The following is a 20,491-nucleotide window of genomic DNA, read 5'->3' as shown; positions in this document are numbered from 1 at the left end:
ATTTAAGATATTTGTCCTTATGATTCTCCCCAGTACAAATCAAGGTGGAATTTGCTTCTCTTCCTGTTTTATGTCTCAAACAAAAATATTTTTGCATATAATAAAAAAGAAGATCTTAAGGGCAGACCAGTTTTATGTCACTGGGAAGTGCAGATCATACTTCTGAAGGAGAAACAAAAGCAATGTATTTAAAGAACCACTTGAGTGAACATAGGTCAATGTGCAGAATTCTGGGACCAGAACTTTAGCAAAACTTTACAATTTAAGGTTTTGTAAAGGGTCAATTTTTGCTAGCTTTACTTCTTTCTTTTCCAAGAAAGATTTCCATTGTTACTTGTAAGATTTTTGACTCAGTGAAAATAATAGGATTTGCCTGAAAAAACATTGGAGCTGTAGATAAGCATGGAATTGAGATCTAAATGTTCCACTTTTTCAAGAGTTAAAAGCCAGACCTTATGTGAATTTGGAGGTAGTCTATCTGAACTGTGAGTCAAACCAAACCTCCATATCTCAACACCTGCAAAGAAGATTTGGAGTCAGAGTCAGTGGCTTGAGCCCCTCTTTGTTAACTGGTTCAAACAATAGCAGCAGCAATGTTCCTTGTTCCCAGCGCAAGCTATTTATGACAATGCCCTTTGTTAAAGAGATTGTTCAAGGGACGGTAAATTACTCTGCCAAGCTTTAGTTATTGAGTTGAACAGAATGAATGTTTTCCTGGCATTTTCATTTACCTTGTCACTTACAAAAGAGACATATAGGTATTGTGATAGTAGGAAGGAGAAGAATAGTTAACTCTTGCTAGTCCCTTTTCTGAGAGAATGTGGTTGAAAATATGGTTGAATAATCGTAGTAGAGTCCTCCTAGTGAAGTCAACATGTATTTTTTTTCCCATCGATTTCCTTGTTGAAAGCAGGAACATGTCTTGTGTAAGGGTTTCCTGATAAGAGAATTTCAGCTCACATCCCATAACTACTTCTCCTGAAATGCCCTGAAAATAAAAACAGACGTACCAGCAGTAGAGATGATGCTGTAATGAGAAAAAGGTACTTGAACTGCCCTGGATTTTAAAGGAGGTATTGAGCTCCTACTTTTGGTATTCTACTGAAGTTGTTTAGATAAAAGTAAACACAGGAATAATTTGAGGACGATGTCTAGCTTTCATTATAAATAGGCTTGATCAGTTAAGCTGTATGCATCATTACAATTTCCATATACTCCTGCAAAATTTCAGAAATTAACCTTTTCTTTTTCTTTTCTTGCAGATACAGGCAATCCATTTGTAGAGATGAACAGTGATATACCTAAAATAATACACATGACTGTGGGAAGAGAGATGATCATTCCATGCAGGGTCACAGCACCAAACACTGCTGTCACTTTAAAAAAGGTACTGCTATCTGAGAATACTCTGAAGGTGTTATTGCTGCTATGGATTCTGCTTTTTTTGGTTTTGCTTGGTTTTATTTACAACTATTGTGGTGATTTTGGAACATTTAAACCATTTAGTTGTTTTTAAATGAGGTTCCTAGGTGTCAGCGTGTTTAGAAATATTTCAACCTTGGAAGCTTGATGTCTTACACTGGATGGAAATTTTCTGAAGAAACTTAAGCTTTATATACCATTTCATTAAAGTTTCATCTTTATTAAAGTTTAACTTCTCAAGAGAAAGGTTTCTGAAACCCAGGAGGGAATTTCTTGTTAGGAGATGAGATTTCCTCCCACTTCTTCCCCTGCCCTTCCTCCCCTTTCCTCTCTCCCTGTCCTCTGGAATAGCCTGGAGATGTGCTGAGGCTGCACAAGGCATTTCTTCAAGACTTTGCCATTCACCTCCTCTCCCCCCTCCCACTCCAGCAACTTTGCTATCTACTTTTACATACAAATGTACTTATCAGACAAGGGATGGCTTCTCTTTGTAGGGCAACATGTGCAGAGTTTGAGATGGCGTGAGCAGTTACAGAAAATCTAGATATTTTTCATGTTTGGGGAACATTTTTCATGTTTTCATTTCTTTCCTAAGTTGCTTGAGAGTTACTTGGAGAGCTAACTGATCTTCATATATGTAGTAAAGTACCTTGTGCCAAGACAGAGAGGTGCCTCTTTTTTAAAGTTGCTTTGTTTGGCTTAAAAATTAGGCAGAGGTGCCAGTGATGTTTTGTTTCTAACAGAAACAAACAGAAATCTGTGCATAGTAACATAAATATTCAGCCTTGATATAAGGAAGAGATTTTTCTCTTCTTTTTCCTTTTTTTTTTTCTTTTTTTTTTTTTCATTTCTATAGAATAGCATGCAATTGCCAAACAATACCATTTTGCAATGCTTATCCAGATCAATACAAGTCTTTGACCATACTTTGACTACAGAGGTTTACACCAGCCATAGATTTGGTGCTGTGTTTGAACTTGACATGGAGGTTTAAAAATTTTACCCAGCCTTTGTTAACATTGTGCTTTGCTAAAATTGATACTGATTATACCTCAGTTTCCAGCTGCTAAACCACATGGAAGCAAGCTAAATACAGAGAAAGGAAAGTAATCTGACCTAAGAAATGTATCTGCAGTTATATACGCAAACACACACACAATTTTCTAGCAAGAACTGTATCAGAGATGTGCATGGATGATGCACAAGATTCTGTGGCTATAGAATCAAAAGTAAATGAGGCTTGGCCTTCTATAAGGTGCAGGATGTAAAGCGAGAACTTATCTGGACATTGTAGTGTTGCATCGGAAATCTCAACATATTCAATTCCTAACTGAGAAAATTCCCATCAGCATTCTCTCTTATGAAATAATATAAAAGCAAACTTTATTTGGAGGAGATTGAGGCATACCTACTGTCTTTTCTCACTGTCGGCTTGCTTTTAGCTTGGGGTTGCAGTGTATGATACATCTTCACACCATCAAAACCAGATGTAGTAGTCTGGGAAGGAGAAAGAGGAGGTGGAGCCAAGTCTTGAAAGAAAGGATTGGTTGCTTACATGTTTTGCATTCCAGGAAAAAGAAATGTGTTCCCTAATTCATCCCAGAATTTCCTGAAGTATGTAAGCTACAATGCATTACATCATATCTTACTTTATTTATCATCTGTGACACCCATGTATGAAGATTCCATCAAGTTTTTGCTCTCATAGTAATTAAGGGATGTGTTAAATGCATTTCCCAGCTGCAGGCATACTGCTCCTGTAGAGCTGGCAAAAGCTATTCTGTGTTTTCCATTTAGCAATAAAGGAAGAAGTCAGTGTCCCCATAATGCAATCCCCTGGAGCTGGAAAGAAAGACTGAGCATTAGAGCCATTAGAATATGGAATATATTTTGTAATATCTCTCTTCTGAAAGAACTCATTGGTAAAGTCACATGAATACTGCCTCCAGCATTTTGTTCTTGTGAAACGCTAGTTCTTAGCAGTTGTGGACCAGTATGGGAAAGTTTTATTATTCGTTTTCAACATTACACATGGTTTTATTACTAAAACTGCATCTTTACATTGCTTGACCCTTTTGAGATACTGTGCTGTTCTAACTTCCAGGCTGAACATCTCTACAAATTGTATGGTACAGCATGGTAATCATATGCAACATCTAAAAAGTCTTAAAAGTCAGGAAGGAAAAGAGAATGAAACTTTTCATTCCTATTTTAAATCCAGCCTTCAGGTCCTATTACAATCTATATCTGCAACAGCTGGTGGCCCTTTCTATTCCTCACCATATGATGACCTGTAAAATCAATTAATTATTTTGCTATATTTAATAGAAATATATCCAGAATCTTTGAAACCATCATCCCTATCAATATGATTCTGGCAGCCTCATTCAAGATCCCTAAAATATGATAAAATTTGTTGCAGCTAAGGAATGGACTTCCCTTGCTTCTTCCTTTGCTCTTGTCTTACTAAAAAGAGAAAATGTCTTCCTTTGGTACAATGATTTGATCCCTCTATTCACTCCCCTTTTGGAATTTCTGTCATAAAATCAGCAACACCCTTTATAAAAAAGGAACCCCAAGGATGCTGAGAGCCAGATATTTGGGCAGTCTGATTCTTAATAATGCCAATTCCTCCTTCCCACACTGGTGGAAGGGGAAACATGAAGAAAAAAAAAAAAAGCAAGCGTTCAAGACTAATTACAGAATCACAGAATCACAGGATGGTTTGGGTTGGAAGGGACCTTAAAACCCACCCAGTCCCACCCCCCTGCCATGGGCAGGGACACCTCCCACCAGGCCAGGTTGCCCAAAGCCCCATCCAGCCTGGCCTTGAGCACCTCCAGGGATGGGGCATCCACAGCTTCTCTGGGAAGCCTGTTCCAGTGCCTAATATTCCAGTGCCTAATGTATGTTTTTTGCTATACTTTCATCTGGCTCTTTCTAATACAATCTGTCTTTGGAGATGTGGGGAACCAAAACATGACTATGTACTCTTGACCATATATATATACCCCAAACCTTGTGGTAGTACTATGTTAATACCACTTGGAACCAAAAAGGTTCAGTGGCCAGTGCTGAGCAAAGAAGGAGGCACAGGCTATGCCAAGAGAAACTGAAGTCTAGTTTGAAACAAAGAAGGTTTCAAAGAGACAAAGGTCAAGACTGTACAGTGTCTTGGCTTATGCAGATAAGTATGTAGACAGTAAATTCCAGTTTACTGCAGCCATTACAATGAACTGCTTCTCTGAACACCTCTCACTATCTGCTGGTACCCATCTGTAACCTATTATTTCAGCTGATTTTATCCCCTGCTGCTTCAATGGAGACGGTGCTGTTCCAGCACGAAGTTGCTTCATGGATTTTCTGCTTCTGCCTATGATGATCAAATGCCCAAGTTCTTTGACAAGGCCTTGAGCTACTTGTCCTTGTCTTGTCATTGGGGTGGACCAGGTGACCTCCAGAGGTCTCTTTCAACCTCAGTTACTGTGTGGTTCTGGGATCCTTGTCTTGTACCATCCATGCAATAATCATGACAGTGATGATGCCATATCACTAGGTGGTGGCCTACAAGCTGATGTCTCTGCTTCGGGTAGAATAAAGCCCTAAATATTTCTGCAAGAGCAGGAAATAGGACATATGAAACCCGGGGGGTGGCAGAAGAGAGCAGCATGGAGGAGAGCTGGGTAAGAAGCAGACATAAAGGGGAAGGGTTGAGCTATGAATAGACATGAGGGTGAGCATCCAGCCTTTGCCCTGAGACAAAATCCTGGCATTTCTACCTCCTGACATGGACTTGTGGCAATATCTTGGTTTTAGTATCTTGATATCTTTAGTATCTTATCCAGAGAACAGCTGTGCCATAGGGGTCTTTTGCTAGTCTATGGACTTCAGTTTTCTAAAATTCTCCTTACAGCAACAGAAATGTGTCACTTTGCACTTTTACATAGGCAACTTTTTATTCTCATAGCCACAAGTGTACTTCTATCTGGTTTTGGGATTAAGGAGAGTAAACTGTGCAGGTAAGGGTCTGCCTCCAGGGCAGGTGAGCCTGCTGCACAACTCACAGCTTTCTATGTTGCAAATCAAGACCATATTTATAAGCACTTTATTTCTAAGATCCAGACACTTTCTGGGTATTCTGGCTACTTTTACTTTCCTGAAGCAAGACTAATACAAATTCAGTAATCCATCAATTAACTTATTAATGTGGAGTTAATTTATTCCCTGGGTAACATCAGTTTAGGCTCTGAGGTTCTGACTCAACTCTTTTTTCCTGGTTTATATGAAAACCTATAGAGGAGTATGCTGTGAAGCAGTTTGGTTTCTAACAAAGCAGCAGAGGATAAATACAGCTGAAGCTCTTGAAAGCATAACTATGAACTAGTTAAGCCAAAGCTTGGATATTTTTTTTTTGTTTGTTTAGACACAGGAATGGCAACAAAGCTCTTAGAGTCCAAGACATCGTTGAATGGTAGCCAACACACTATAACATAGTGGGCTTTGCTTGTGCTTTGCATGCTTATTATAAAATCTTATCAGCTGTTGTAAAGATGAGGAATTCTACTGCAGCACTTTCACGCTGGCTGTAATTGTTGTCCATTTGATTCACCATGCGTTTCTGTCGGAGGAAATGGTGTGAGATGAGAGGAGGTGATCCCAAGGGCAGCTCGTGGTGTGCGCTGAGTAGGCAGCATGGAGGGTGCCGTGCTTCAGAGAAGCTGAGCCATGCAGGAAGGTGCCAGGCAGCTGTGCCTCCCCCTGCCACTGGCAGCTGCCTGCAGTGGCTTTGGCTGTAGGAAGAGAGAGGGCTGGCCAGTACACCAGCCCTCTGCTCAAATAAAGGGGAAGGAGGAGATAAAAGGGATGCAATGGGTCTGGGAGCATGGAGAGAGGTGATAGTCTGGAAGATATTTAGGTGGACCCAGGGATGGAGGTGCATAGAAATGCTCTTTGCTTAGGGCACTGATTCACTCAAGCTCTGCTATATGGTGTCTTAAAAATATTTATCTTATTTTCAAAATAATAGTGGGATTTATTAAAGTAGAGTCACTGCCAGGCTTTGTAATGATGGTTGATCTGTGTGGTATCCAAATGGTGGCATTTATTCCATCAATAAAGCTGCATAACAACCAGAGAATTGATGTGAAATAAAAGAGGTGTTCCTGGGCCTCAGTGCTTTTGTCATGCTTTGCCATTTCAGTGTTTTTTTTTTTTGTTGTTGTTTGTTTTTGTTTTGTTTTGTTTTGTTTTCTGTTGTTGTTTTGTTTTGTTTTTGTTTTTCTTTTGTTTGTTTTTTAATCTTATAAAATGGGGCTTAAAACTCAAAGGATGCTAACATAAAGTATCACTTGTTCTGCTGACAAAGTGGACACTTGATCCCACTTGGCAAAATTTTAGTCTGAAAAAAAAATAATAATTAATTTCAAGTCATAATTTTATAAAACATCTGATGGTTTTACACTAATTACTTATTGGGTCCTCAACTTCTGAGGGACCTAGAAGTGCTATTTTTTTTAAATGTGATGAATTCTTTTCCTCTGGAAATTTGACATACTTTGTTTCAAGGCATCCTTTCAAAATCTGTAGTCAATATGACTTTCCTCATTCAGTATGATCTGTAGTTCTCAATAAAAGTGCCCACGGTAGCCTTGCGGATTTAAAATTTGTGCTTTATGTTGTATGTAATGACTTAGAGACCTGTGCTCTGTGATCTGTCGGCTCTGGAATAAGCATCCATGTGCTTCACTTTTTTTTTTTTTTTTTTTTTAAAGTCTAGTCCTTTAGACAAAATAAACATGAGAAGCATCAGATTGAATCCTGGCAGAAATTTGTTAAAGCCACCAAATGACAGCATATCAAGTCCATTTGTCACCTCCATTGAAAAATGTGTATTTGTATCTCTGTGGTAACACCGGGACACTTAATTGCAAAGGTTCTCCAAAACGAGCACTTTAGCTGCCAACTGGAATCCAACAGAATAGCAGCCCAAGCACTGAGGCTAATGATAGTGTCAATCTATTGTGTCATAAATTACATCCTGTTATAAATAATGAAATCTTGGAAACAAATAAAACATTCACATTCTTCACCCAGGTTTTTCCTCTATTTTGTGATGAAAACGTGACTTGAAAAATCTGCATAATTAAATGTCATCCTTTCTATTTTGATTGGCATTTTTTCAAGTTTTTTTTTTTTTTTTCTTTTCCCACTTGTTTTTATGAGGCTGTTTTGATTAGAGTATGGCATGAGGATAAGTTGTTTTTATGATGTGTGTTTGCCACTTCCAGATTCCTGGAGAAGCCCTAATTCCTGATGGCAAGACGATCATCTGGGACAGCACAAAAGGCTTCAGAATACCCAAGGCAACCTACAGATTCATAGGGCTCCTGAGCTGTGAGACAACCATTGCTGGGCATAAGTATAGCACGAAGTACCTAACGCACCGAGAAAGTAAGTAGCCTTCTACACCCCCTGTCTTTTGGAAAGCCATCTGCCCTGGTGATGTTACTCACTTTTCCTTCTCTTTATGACATACAGCCAATACAATTTTTGATGTTCAGTTGAGCACCCCTCGCCTCGTCAAGTTGCTGAAGGGTGACAGCCTGGCAATGAACTGCACTGTCACGGCAGCCTGGAACACCCGTGTGCAGATGACGTGGACTTACCCCGGACAGGTGAGTGCTGGGAATGAAAGGAGGAAATCGGGTGAGGGTTCCCATAGATCGTATTACATCTAGCATCCTGGGAGGAATTCTTCCTCAAAATGTTTGCTATGTTTCTCATTTCATCATTGTGAACCTTGCTGACATGGCTTTTAAGTGTGTTTGGTTGTTTTTTTTTTTGTTTTGTTTTTTCTTATGGTGCTTAATTGAATAGGTAAACAAGTTTACACAATGCACTCTGCTATATTGCATAACCACAAGCGAGCGCTAGAAACGTTTCATCCCTGGGAGCTTCTTTTTGACCTGGGGAAATGATAGAAATTTATCACCCTGTCCCAGGCAGGGGCTCTCTCGTGACAAAAAAGTTTTCATCGAGGTTTTCTTTCTTAACACATTCATTTAAAAGACTGGCAGACAGTCAGGCACCCGACTCAAGCATGTTTAGAAAAGATATTTTGATTTAGCTAGCCAAAATCTCATTTGTTAAGTGTCACATGAACAATCCGCTTGTTTTGACAACTACAGGAATGATCTTGAATGTGCTTCTCCTCCCCCAACATTGGGAGCATCCTCATAAATATTTGTCACTTACAAAATAACTGCCAGGGAGCCCGTGTAAAGCTGATAAGAAATTTGACATTAGCTTAAGGTTTACAACTCCCATTCCTTTCATGTCAGTTTGATTTATGCTGGTGATTCAAGTCAAGATCATTTATTATGTCACTCATTGTGTCTAATCACAAGCTGAAATTATGATTACATTATATAAGGAAGATTAATGCAATTGTTTTTTGCATACTGTAGCCATTTTCCTTGGCATTTTTTCATTGCAGAAGTAAACAACCTAGCAACAAGAAACGCCCCAAATATCTTACATTTGGTCACTGTTACATTACCAAGCCCTAGCTAAGCACCAAACTTGTGAAATTCTGCTTGGGTTTTATTTGGACGGTAACTGAAGGGTGCTCAGTGTTTGTAAGACAACAACAATGTCCTGGGTTAAATAAACTTTGAGGCCAAAGGCTGAGGGGGAGTTGCAGGAAATAACTCCTCAGGCTCACATTATCTTCAGTTCCACCCTGCTACTCCTTTGCCAAATCTAGTCACTTTTCCGTCTATAGCCTTTCCAGAATTCTCCCCTTTTGATGTTAATGCCCTCATCGTCTATACATCTGCTGCCTATGGACTCAGAACCAAGGCACCGAATTATGTGCTGCCCTTCATGTGCCCTTCATGTGCTGGCAGTCCAAGGACTTTTATGATCAATGCTGGACAAGGAGCAATGGGGAGCTGGGCATGTTTCAATGGTAGGTCATGCAGAATTGGTGACCTTCCTCTGGAAAGAACTAGTTTGGATGCTTCTGCAACTTGAATGGAGATAGGAATGAATTGCCAGATAAAGTTACTTCTCATTTTTATTTTTGACTGTCTGGAAGTATTAGTTTTTATCAGGTTTGTCCTGTGCAAAGGGATCTGGATACATTTTTTGGAGGTTTGGTGGCAGAACAGTAAAATTAAAATCATTCATAAACATTTGATTAAGCTCTTTCTTGTTCATTTTTTCTTTTATAGACAAAGAAGAGAGGGTCCATAACACAGCGCATTGACCGGAAGAATACAGAAGCCAATATTTTTTACAGTATTCTAGTTGTTGACAGAGTGCGTGATATTGATAAAGGCCAGTATGCCTGCCACGTGAAGAGTGGGCCCTCAATCAAATCAGTTAACACAACAGTCATCGTTTATGGTAAGAAATACCTTGAATTTGTAGAATACTGAGTGTTCACTTACCAAGTTCAGTCATACGGTATTTTTGTACCTTGACACAAAGTGTGAATGAATTTCTAGTATGGTTTTCGTGGATAGAAAATGGAGGAAGATAAGAGAGAACATGTACCTTTTCTTCCATGACTGTTTTGCCTGTTTGGCAATGGACACATTAATGTTCAGTTTGATCACCCTTGTTTTATAAGTCCTGCGATGATCCTGTCCTCAGTTCTGACAGTTCCAGTTCCTCTTCTACAATACTTATCTACTGCTTACTATGAAGCAAAAGAAGGAAAAAAACAAACAAAAAAAAACAAACAAACAAAAAAAAAACAAAACAAAACAAAAAAAAAAAAACAGATAAGCTAGCTCTATGTGGAGAAGATCGCTGGTAAACCATTCACAAAACCGAAACAAGCATAACATACTGCAACTCACTAATGTGGTTTTACAGTGGGAGCCTTAAATAAGTTCTCTGTGGTCTGACCAGGCTTCCTGTGAGATCTGGAAATTCCCTGTGTTGTTTCAAGCTTATGTGAATTAGGACTTTTGTGCACTGAGACTGCATGAGAAGCTACCTTCTTTGTGGCATCCTGTTACAATTATGATTATGTAGGATATTCAGAGCACTGTTGGTATTAATATCCAAATGGTGGCTCCTTGATGGCAGACAATTTGTGGTCACAGTATTGATTTGTTCCACAGTTTAGGTGGTCTACTTTTTCTCTCTCATCTGTAATTGTGGTCTAAGCACCAGATGGTGGTATTTTCAGGGAGTATTTCAAGTACTTTTTCTCTATTTAACCCTTGGACTAAGACGCTGGGAACGTTGGATGAATCATTATTTTAACTTCTTATGTTCTTAAATAAATAAGCCTGAAGCTATCAAAAACTAAGTTTTAAATTAAAACTGAATTCAGAGAAGCTGAAGCTCTTGAAGCAAGCCTATAAACTCATATTCACATAAGCAGTCTCATCTATGGGATGCTCATTAGAAAGAGACAGACTGAATAATGGTTTGCACAATCAGAGTTCAAGTATAACCTAATTCATGTAATGTAACTATTGAGTTATCTTGCCCATGTTAATTTCAAAGTATGCTGCAAATATCACTAATACAACTAAATACTGCACTCATTTAATAGATATACAGTATCTATATACAATTCATAATGTGAGTAAATATTGCACTGTGGGTACTGTCAAAGGACACTGAACCTTTTTTTTTTTTTCATGTTTTAAATGTTTTGATTTGTTTAATTGCATTTTGGGAAGAAAAAAAAAAAAAGTGTTTTTCCAATATACTCTATAAATATTGTGGTTTTATTGCTTCTGGTAAAACCCATCGATTTGTCAGAGTTTGAAATATTGGGCAGTACAACTGGAAAAGAATGAATTCCAGCAGGTTGAGACTGTTCCAATGAAGTGATAAAGATTTGTTTGTTTGATGAAACAGCTGTTTACCGATGACACAGAAAGTTTCTGTCTTTTCCTTTGCTGTTTCTCTGAAGTTCACTTAAACCATCCCCAGCCAAATATTTTCATTTGGAACATCCACTGATTCTCGGCCTTTCAGGGGTGGTGGGGTCACCTGCTCATCTAGTTCAGCTTCCCACGTACCACAAACCACCTTCTTTCTTGTGCTTTGTTTTTTGACTGAAGCACAGTGTGAATTTGGCTAGAGCATACCTTGTTTAGGCAGACTCATGGCCTGGGAACTGTATCTCATTTTTTTGTATGTTTGTGGTAGGTTTTATTCTTGCTGTTATCGTGTGGGAACACCAAAATTATTAAAGATCATTTTTATTTGAATTCCTGTTCTCTTTAGAAGAGTGACTCTTTTTGCAGGCTGAAAATCATGAGAACACTTTTTTCTTTTATTTCTTTAAGATAAAATGTTCATTAATTTGAAACGTCGAAGAAAAACTGCGCTGGAGGCTGTAGCAGGAAGAAAGTCCTATCGTCTGTCAATGAAAGTGAAGGCATTTCCTTCTCCAGAGGTTATATGGTAGGACAAGTTATTTCCACATATGTACTCTGGACCTTTGCTTAAATGAAAAATATTCATTTTTAGACCCTTTAAAATGGCAACAAACTGGGAACAATACAGTTTTTGATTTTTATTGGACTTTTCGGGGTCTGGCTGAGTTTTAAAAATTTAAGAGAACATTATCTTCAGTTTGGAAGTGTAAAATAGGATGCCTGGAAACTTTAAAGTTCAGACCCTCAAACATATTAGATATGCCTCCTGTTGAAATCAATGGACACTCTACAGCTAAATCCCTCTACCAATATTTTCTGTTTTACCTAACTTCATGCAGACCCAAATATGAGAAATTAGTTTGTCTGAGTTCATTCATACAACCATGCACTACTAGAAAAGCTGTGGAAGATGGCTTTACTATATGGAGATCTGTAGGTTTTAGATCTGCTTTAGTGACCAGAGTTTTCACTTTGGCTAAAGTATACTGAGATAACAAATCTTTTAAACTCTTTTTTTTTTTTTCCATTAACTCAACCACCTTTCTAGAAAACAATGTTATCTATTCATAATCTCAAGGTGTGTTTTGTGTGCGTGTTGTTGTTTGTTTTTATATAATTTTAAATAGTAATAGTTCTGGTTCAATTCATTACCCTTTAACAAGCAGTCTATGACAAGAATGATTAAGAAAACAAACCATATATACACAAACAGTAAGTGTTCATGCTTCTCAGAGCCAGAAATTATTTTTGCTCCAAATGTTTTGTTTTATTTAACTTTCTATTCTGCATTTGCAGCTCCACATGGAAAATTAAGGGACAAAAGTGCAGCTGATACTAGCCATTTACATGGTATTTTTGTCTTTTTAATGATTGAGCTTGTTGACTATACATTTAGACCCAAAACTTCTGAATACAAAAAAAAAAAAATAAATCCATTTGATAATAAGAATACATATTTATTGCTGTGAGGTTTGTCAGTCACTGGAACAAGTTGCCCAAAAAGGCTGTGGTTTCTCCATCCTGTGAGATGTTTGAAATCTGACTGGACATGGTCCTGGGCAACTTGCTGACCTTGCTTTGAGCAGGGGGCTGGACCAGGCGATCTCCAGAGGCCCATCCAGCCTCAAATATTCAGTGGTTCTGTGAAATATGTGTGCAGTGAAATGTCTAAATCTATGGTCCTTAGACACAACTTGGAGAAGAGGAGGCTGAGGGGAGACCTCATCACAGTCTACAACTTCCTCGTAAGGGGGTGTCGAGAGGCAGGAGACCTTTTCTCCATTAACACCAGTGACAGGACCCGCGGGAACGGGGTTAAGCTGAGGCAGGGGAAATTTAGGCTTGACGTCAGGAGGGGGTTCTTCACAGAGAGGGTGGTTGCACACTGGAACAGGCTCCCCAGGGAAGTGGTCACTGCACCGAGCCTGTCTGAATTTAAGAAGAGATTGGACTGTGCACTTAGTCACATGGTCTGAACTTTTGGGTAGACCTGTGCGGTGTCAAGAGTTGGACTTGATGATCCTTAAGGGTCCCTTCCAACTCAGGATATTCTATGATTCTATGATTCTATGAACTTTTAATGCTCCTTCAATGACTGAAAAAGTTTTCTGTAAATATTTACTAAAACACAGGAATCAATGTAATTAAGTCCATCACCGCGGTGAATTTTGGTTGCACTCACATTGAGCTTCATACAGCAACCTACAAAAATGTGGTTTATGCCGTAATTTACCTTCTTTAAAAAAAAGAAATGTTCTGCTTATTCAGGAATCTGTTTGTGAGCAACACTTCGTACTTTCTGTGTTGATTTTCTGTTATCTTTAAAAACATTCACTTGATAGCAGGATATCTGATTCTTAAGTTCTTATCTAATCTACTTACTCTTCCTCTTCCTAAAATCACAGCTGTGCTTAGGCTACAGTAATACTTTGTCCTGGGATGTATTCTGAGGTCATAAGAAATGATCAGTGCTGGATGACGCAACCTTTATTTGTGTGAATGACTTTTGGCCAAAATGGTCGTCTTCTTGACTAAATGGCAGCAGAAGTATAAAAGGCTGGGATCTTTAGAGATAGAGTTGTGATTTTTAGCAGCTCTCAGATGTTATAGAATCCTGTCATATAAATTTTCATGTATAGAAAGGTATTCTTCAGAGTTGTCCATAAATATCAACAATCTGTAAGGAAAGGATAATCCTCTGGTAAGCAGAATCTTGGACAGTAAATTCAATCCTTGCTCAAAGATCAAGAAATGTTGTGAAATGAAGAAACACAGGCTGTTAAAGCAGCACTATTTTTCAATTTTTTTTTCATTTCTGGACTTCTTTTAAACAGGTTAAAAGATGGGCTACCTGCTGCTGAAAAGTGTGCCCGGTACATGGTTAAAGACTATTCATTAATCATCAAAGATGTTGCTGAGGAAGATGCTGGAAACTACACTATAATATTGAGCATACGACAGTGGAACTTGTCTAAGAATCTTACAGTCACTCTTAAAGTAAATGGTAAGTTTACAGCATGTTCCCACACTTTTTCTGAACATAAACATCAAATTTTCGTTGAACAGTTGATCTTGCATGGCCCAGGACATTGTGCACTTTCTTACTGACTTTCATGGACACAAATCCAAGCCTCATGTGTGGGGTGATGGACCCTTCTTGAAATCAGCAGACAGACACTGGTTTTCATTATAAGGGTTTCTGTCTTTCACAGTCACATACTTGTTCCTGATGACTTAAATGTGTTAGTAACCACTCATCTGACTCAACTTATTCCTGCTGTTTTTCTTTGTCCTCCTGGGGATTTTTATTTTTTTTATTACTCACCCTGCAGGAATGTAGGATTTTCATGATCTTGTAACACATTGGAAATGAGTTGCTTTTAATAGCTTTCCAATTTTTACCCTTTACAGTGAAACCCCAGATATACGAAAATGCTGTATCATCATTCCCTGATCCCAATCTGTATCCACTGGGCAGCAAACAAGTGCTGACATGCACTGTGTATGGTGTTCCTCAGCCAAAAATTACATGGATGTGGTACCCCTGCAGACAAAACCATTCCAAAACAAGGTAGGACAGCTTCGTTACTTACACTTAGCTTGTCTTCCCTTCCCTTATATTTGGATATTAACTTAAGAAAAAAGCTTACCATGAACATTTGTAGTTAGTAGAGTATGTGTTACTTTATTTTTAAGTAAGCATGCAGAAAAAATTGACTTTTTGTTTTCTGCATCATTATTTAAAAATAGGGTGTAGAGTCATTGTTTTGTACTGTTGCTTACTTTTATTTACAGTTCATTACTATTCATGCATGCAGTGCTCGGAGGCCATAATTGCTTTTTGATTTTTATGAGGGAAGACTTGCAGGCAATGTCTTGCAAAGTGCTCATACTTTCTCAAGGAGGAGATTTCCTTGCTTACCTCCATGCTTTTGTCACAACACTGTGATTCTACTCTGAGGTTTATTTTGAAATTCAACAGAAATAATCTTAGAGATTTTTTCTATTATGATGATCAAATCTTTCTTACAATACAATGACTCATAGGTTTAGATCAGCAAGACAAATGTGACCAGCATTCTCCAGATAATATTTCGACAGGGCAAAACATAAATGGCTATGTGCAAGCCTACTTGATGCTGATGTGGCACTTAACTAATCCTCTTTTATATTTAAGATTTCTTTTGAGCTTTTTGTGACTGATGATGACAAGTTTGTGCATGTTGACTCATTTATCCAAAGCTCTTCCTGGATCTCAAAATCTGACACAATCTTAATGATTAACGCTCTACATCCACAATGGCATTAGCATTAAGCTACTATTGAAGAGTTCAAACATTCAACATATTTGGAGCATAGCACAACAAAGATGTTTAAGAACCTAACAAAAGCTAAGGAACCAATATTTTCCAAGTCTCAGCTGAAGTTATTCACTTTACATAGGATTTAACTTTAACACTTTCACAGAACTGGGTTTTAATGCCAATCCAGACAAACATTTCTGTATGTGCTTAATTTCGGGGATACAAGACACCCTGTTCAATTAAATAGGACAATCATCTTATTTCAAATTAAGGGTGCTTGTAAATTCTAGGCAGCATTTCTTGGAAGCACATGTTGCTTTTCCCATTACACCTTGCTTTGAGATTATGCAAATAAATGGCTTTCTGTGCCCTTTTCACCAAGAGGTGGCACTAGCAATCTCTCCTTTTGCTAGAATAGGTAAAATCTGAAATTCTCCATTTCGAGGACAGGTAAGGTTACCATTTCCTCTCTCTTTTATGTTATTTTTGAAGCATGGGTCGTAGAATTCTACGTAGTAATGTAAAGTGTATGATAAAAGAAAATGCAATGTCTTTTAAGTAGACAGCCCCCATGAAAGGCGTATATGAAAAAATTTCAACCTTTTAGTCTCTTTTAAGTGTTTATACATTTATGCATTCTCTGGATTGAAAACACTGGTTTGTTAGTAAAACAGTTGGATTGTCTTTGGGAGTAGGAGTAGGATTCTTACACAGTCAAATATATCCTTCTGTTAACAAGCAATAAAAATTAATATCCACAAGCAGGTGTTTAATAATGTGCTAAACTGTAGACTCAATTAAATGCTAAATGGAAGTGTGTTTGAACAGGTGATCAAAGGAGAAATGTAGCAATTTAAACATCAGTTATTGGCTCTGTTACAAGGTTGTTTCCAGACTTGCTTCCAAATTGCCTTCATAATTGTTCCGTGACAATTCTTTTTGCCCCCCTCCCCTTCCTTCTCCTTCAAACACTCATTGAAGAAGTAGTTTGGAGAACACCATTTTTAATGCTTTGCATAAGATGACTGGAGTGGCTCCCTGTGAAAAATATGGCAACAATTAAGTACAACAGAATGGCAGGAATCCCTGAATAATTGCATTTTGTCTCCTGCTCCAGGAAGGGAGCAGAAAATACTAGCTGTGCCAGCTGCAGAGCTGACGTGTGTACCGGTGTAGGTGTTCTCCCCAAAGCACTGGAAGACCCCTTAATCCCATCCTTTTCACCATTCTTCCTTCCTTGTGTGAGGTGACGCTTGCTTAAGTAACAGACTAATGATGCAGATCAGAAATCTATCTTGTTCTCCCATTACAGCTATTGCTTTGGATTTACCTGCCCATCATTAAGTTTCCAAGGCTAAAATGTTGTTCTGTTTGTATTCAGCACTAGATAATGTCTATTTTAATGCACAGGTGAAAAAATTGTACCTCAAGTTGATAAACCAACACAGGTTACCGTTATTCACCACACTGCAGTAAGACTCATTGAGTTTCTGGGTCCCATGCCAGAGGATGCAGGAAACACTCTAATTACAAATCTTTTGTTGCTGCAAAACCTTGCAGCACACAGATCTTTTGCTTCCAGATTTATATATATGCTTAATTTTACATCATTTGAGTACTATCACTGAAAGCTGGGGAATGACTTACAGTGAATAAATGAGATTTTTTATTATTATTATTATTTGAAGGACTGTTGCCTATAGTCTCCGTAATAGAAACCACTAGGTTCTCTGGCTGCTTCTTTCAATTGCAGTTTCAGACAGTATTTCTGTTTCAAAAATCCTAAAAATATCTCAGTGGATTCCACCGCTTTAAAAAAAAAAAAAAAAAAAAAGTTCAAATATTCTTCAGTGCTTTGTAATTAATACAATCAATCTGCATAACCCTCCTCTGTATATTGTTCAAGACAGCAACAGGAAGCCAGCCAAATTAAACAGGTTCCATAGTTTCCTGGTAGCAAATAAAATAAATAAATAATAATAATAATAATAAAAAGCTGCAAAATTGCTCAACAGATTTAACTTTTTGGAAAGCAGAGAGACCAAGAATGTCATTAAAATTCCCTGTGCTTTATTTTCCATTAAAATAAGTTTGCTTAACCAACTCTATTACCATTAAGTAGCCTTTTGCTAACCAGCAGATACGTAACTAGATGGATAGGTGGAAAAAATAACTTCTGATTTTCATCCCAATGAGGAAACATAAAAGAGTTAAGAAAAACTGCCTGGGGAAGAAAAAAAAAAAAAAAAAGTAGTTATTTGTTGTTGTTTTGTTTGTGTTTTTCAAGTTTATTCAGATATAGCAATTCAGATATGGCAGAGAAATGTCACTGGAGAATGGAATGAGATAAAATAAAATGAAATTAACAAAACAAAAGATTAGTCTTGCTTAAATTACTATTGTTTTTTCCTGAGAAGCTTCTTATCCAGTGTCAGCTTACTGCAGACAAAGCAGCAGATACATATATTCATTGCTCAGTGGATATAGCAGAAGATTGATGACCTCCCATCATTAAATTGTTGCTTGAGCAGTCTCCTCGGCCTCTTCCCTACCACCCTGCTGTTGCTCTTCCTGGCCTCACTTTTGCTCAGGCTGGGTTATCAGCTGAGTCTTGTGGAGGGGCAGCCACGGCAGGGCTTGCTGATGTTCCCTGGAGCCACCAAGGCTGGTCTCCACCTACAGCTCATCAGCTCCGAGGCTGCAGCATGAGCATCCCCACGCCAGGGATGTGCTTGATGCTCATGGCTCTTGACCCGAATCTCTTCAGCAGATTTGTGTTTATCTTAGGCTGGTCTGGCAGAGATTGCCAAGAAAGGCATGTGGGATATTGATGTTGCTTAGTGTAAGCACTGGTTTCCTCAGCTATGGTGCGGTGTCATTTGAGGGCAGTTTTCCTCTCTGGACATTTCCATGTAGGCAGTTCCAGAGAGACCTTCTTTGTGCTCTGCCCAGGGCTTGACTGATCAGCCCTCCAAAAACTGCAGACAGAAAAAGCAATGAAATTTTTTCTCGGGTGTTCCAGCTCTCCTGTCACCTTTCTGCCTCCCTCTCACCTTGAGTTATCAGTTATGGTTAGCCTCAAACCAAGTGTCAGATTATTAATTTTCAACCCTGCCATCATGTCAGTTTGTTATTTATTTATTTATTTAGATTTTTTTCTGTGTGCATGCATGAAGGAGAGAGAATCACAAAGGTATTGTGGAGGAACCTGCTAAAAGAAGGTCCCTGGAAAGACCTTAATTCTGTCCCCTGAGCTGTAGTGTCAGGATATGAACTGAAAATAACCCAAAATAACCCATAACTATTTCTGCCCCCACTTCCCAACCCCTTCATCATCCCAGCAAGACTGTGAGGTGGATGGGATTGGGGATGAATGGATTGCATGCCTGAAGCTGAGGAGTGGGCAGCAGGAACCAGGGGCCATGCAGCATTGCCACAAGCTGGTACCACTACCATGGAGACATCTCAGGACAGCACAATGTTCCTAACGCTCTGAGGTGGATGGATGGATGCATGTATCACAGTGGAGTTGCTGCTGATTTAACACAGAGAGATAAGAAGGGAATATTGCCTCCCATTGGGGCTTGGCCGTGGTGCAAAGATAGGGTCACATGAATTATTTTCTACAGAAACAGCTCTCTAGCACTACAGAGTGAGGAAGAAGCTTGTTGTGGATCTCAGTGAGGCAAAAATGAGAACTTTTTCTCAAAACTTCTGCAGAGAGAGAAAAAGCCTTGAACTACCATCACGAAAGTGCATGGCCAGACTCCCACCAGCTTCGGTGAAAGAGGAAGCAGGGCATGTGTGCATAGCAGTCTAATTGCATTTCTGTATTGTTTATGTCAGGGTATTAATAAAGGATTGAAAGGCAGAATCGTTAGGATGTGCTTGGATAGATTATCAGGGGAAACTAGATTTGGAACATCACTGAGGTATGTAAAATGAACAAGTAAAGAACAAATGTTAATTGTACTTAATTAGAAATGTACTGAACCACCCAAATTTAATTGTGGATGTCTGCAAACATTGATGCCCATTAGTTTGTCCACAGTGACTGTTTTTGTTCCCCATGCCACCTTCTATTTTCGGGAAGGGGAAGTCTGAGTCCTTAGAGCTGGTAAAAGTAGGTCAGATGCCATTAATAAACAGGTAGTTCAAAAATGCCTTTGTTTAATTTGACATGTGGCCAGATCCTCAGCTCTAAATTCACACTGACTGAGGATCTGGCTGGTGGCCTTTGTGCCTTCCATTCCCTACTACAAGAAAATCCTCTTGCAGAGATCTGATAATGTAAAGGTACTTGAAATGGGTACATGAAAGAAAAAATGCTAGCTATTTCCTTATTCTGCTGCAGTTGTGGAAATGGGTTAGTGTAAATGAAAATCAGGCTCTGTGTTTTTCCCATACTTTTCCAAAAATGCAGAGGACCAGACAGGAGTGTACATTGTGGCAACACGGACTTGCAGAGAATCTGAAGCCTAAAGAAAGAGAGAAGTGAAAGTGTCTGATCTGCTTCAGACCAGCCAAGGAGTTTATTGCAGCATCTCATTCTTTACTTCCACGATGAGCCAGAAGTCACTGCTTGTTTGTGAACACCTCCTGTTCTCCGAAAACATCTAAAAGGACAGCATCCCTGTCCTCAGTCAATATTTTGGAAAAGATCTTTTTTTAATATTTTACTTACAAAATGCCATGTGAATCAGATCAGGCATATGTATGTGGATAAATAAACCCAGTAAATATACACTGTACACTAGGTACAGTTTGCCACAGTCTGTCCCCAGGGTAATGTAGTGAATGCACTGATGAATTCACCGTGCAGGCTGTAAATTTTATCAAAGGTTTCATTATGGG

The 20,491-nt window shown here is 38.7% G+C and overlaps 1 protein-coding gene across 1 annotated transcript in view; it reads left to right on the top strand.

Annotated features, from left to right (window-relative positions):
• The window catches only part of FLT1 (fms related receptor tyrosine kinase 1), a 108,239-nt gene that overhangs the window by 22,840 nt on the left and 64,908 nt on the right, over window positions 1-20,491 (top strand). The window contains exons 4-10 of the mRNA XM_082778650.1: window positions 1,263-1,387; window positions 7,710-7,872; window positions 7,960-8,096; window positions 9,657-9,831; window positions 11,742-11,859; window positions 14,168-14,337; window positions 14,745-14,904. Coding sequence (XP_082634776.1) covers window positions 1,263-1,387; window positions 7,710-7,872; window positions 7,960-8,096; window positions 9,657-9,831; window positions 11,742-11,859; window positions 14,168-14,337; window positions 14,745-14,904 — 1,048 coding nt within the window. The remainder of the gene's footprint in view (window positions 1-1,262; window positions 1,388-7,709; window positions 7,873-7,959; window positions 8,097-9,656; window positions 9,832-11,741; window positions 11,860-14,167; window positions 14,338-14,744; window positions 14,905-20,491) is intronic.

The sequence above is a fragment of the Aythya marila genome (genome assembly GCF_965140915.1).
Source record: "Aythya marila genome assembly, chromosome: 1".
NCBI classification, from domain to species: Eukaryota; Metazoa; Chordata; class Aves; order Anseriformes; family Anatidae; genus Aythya; species Aythya marila.
The sequence above is the reverse complement of the archived record's forward strand: the minus strand, read 5'-3'. Positions and strand labels throughout refer to the sequence as shown.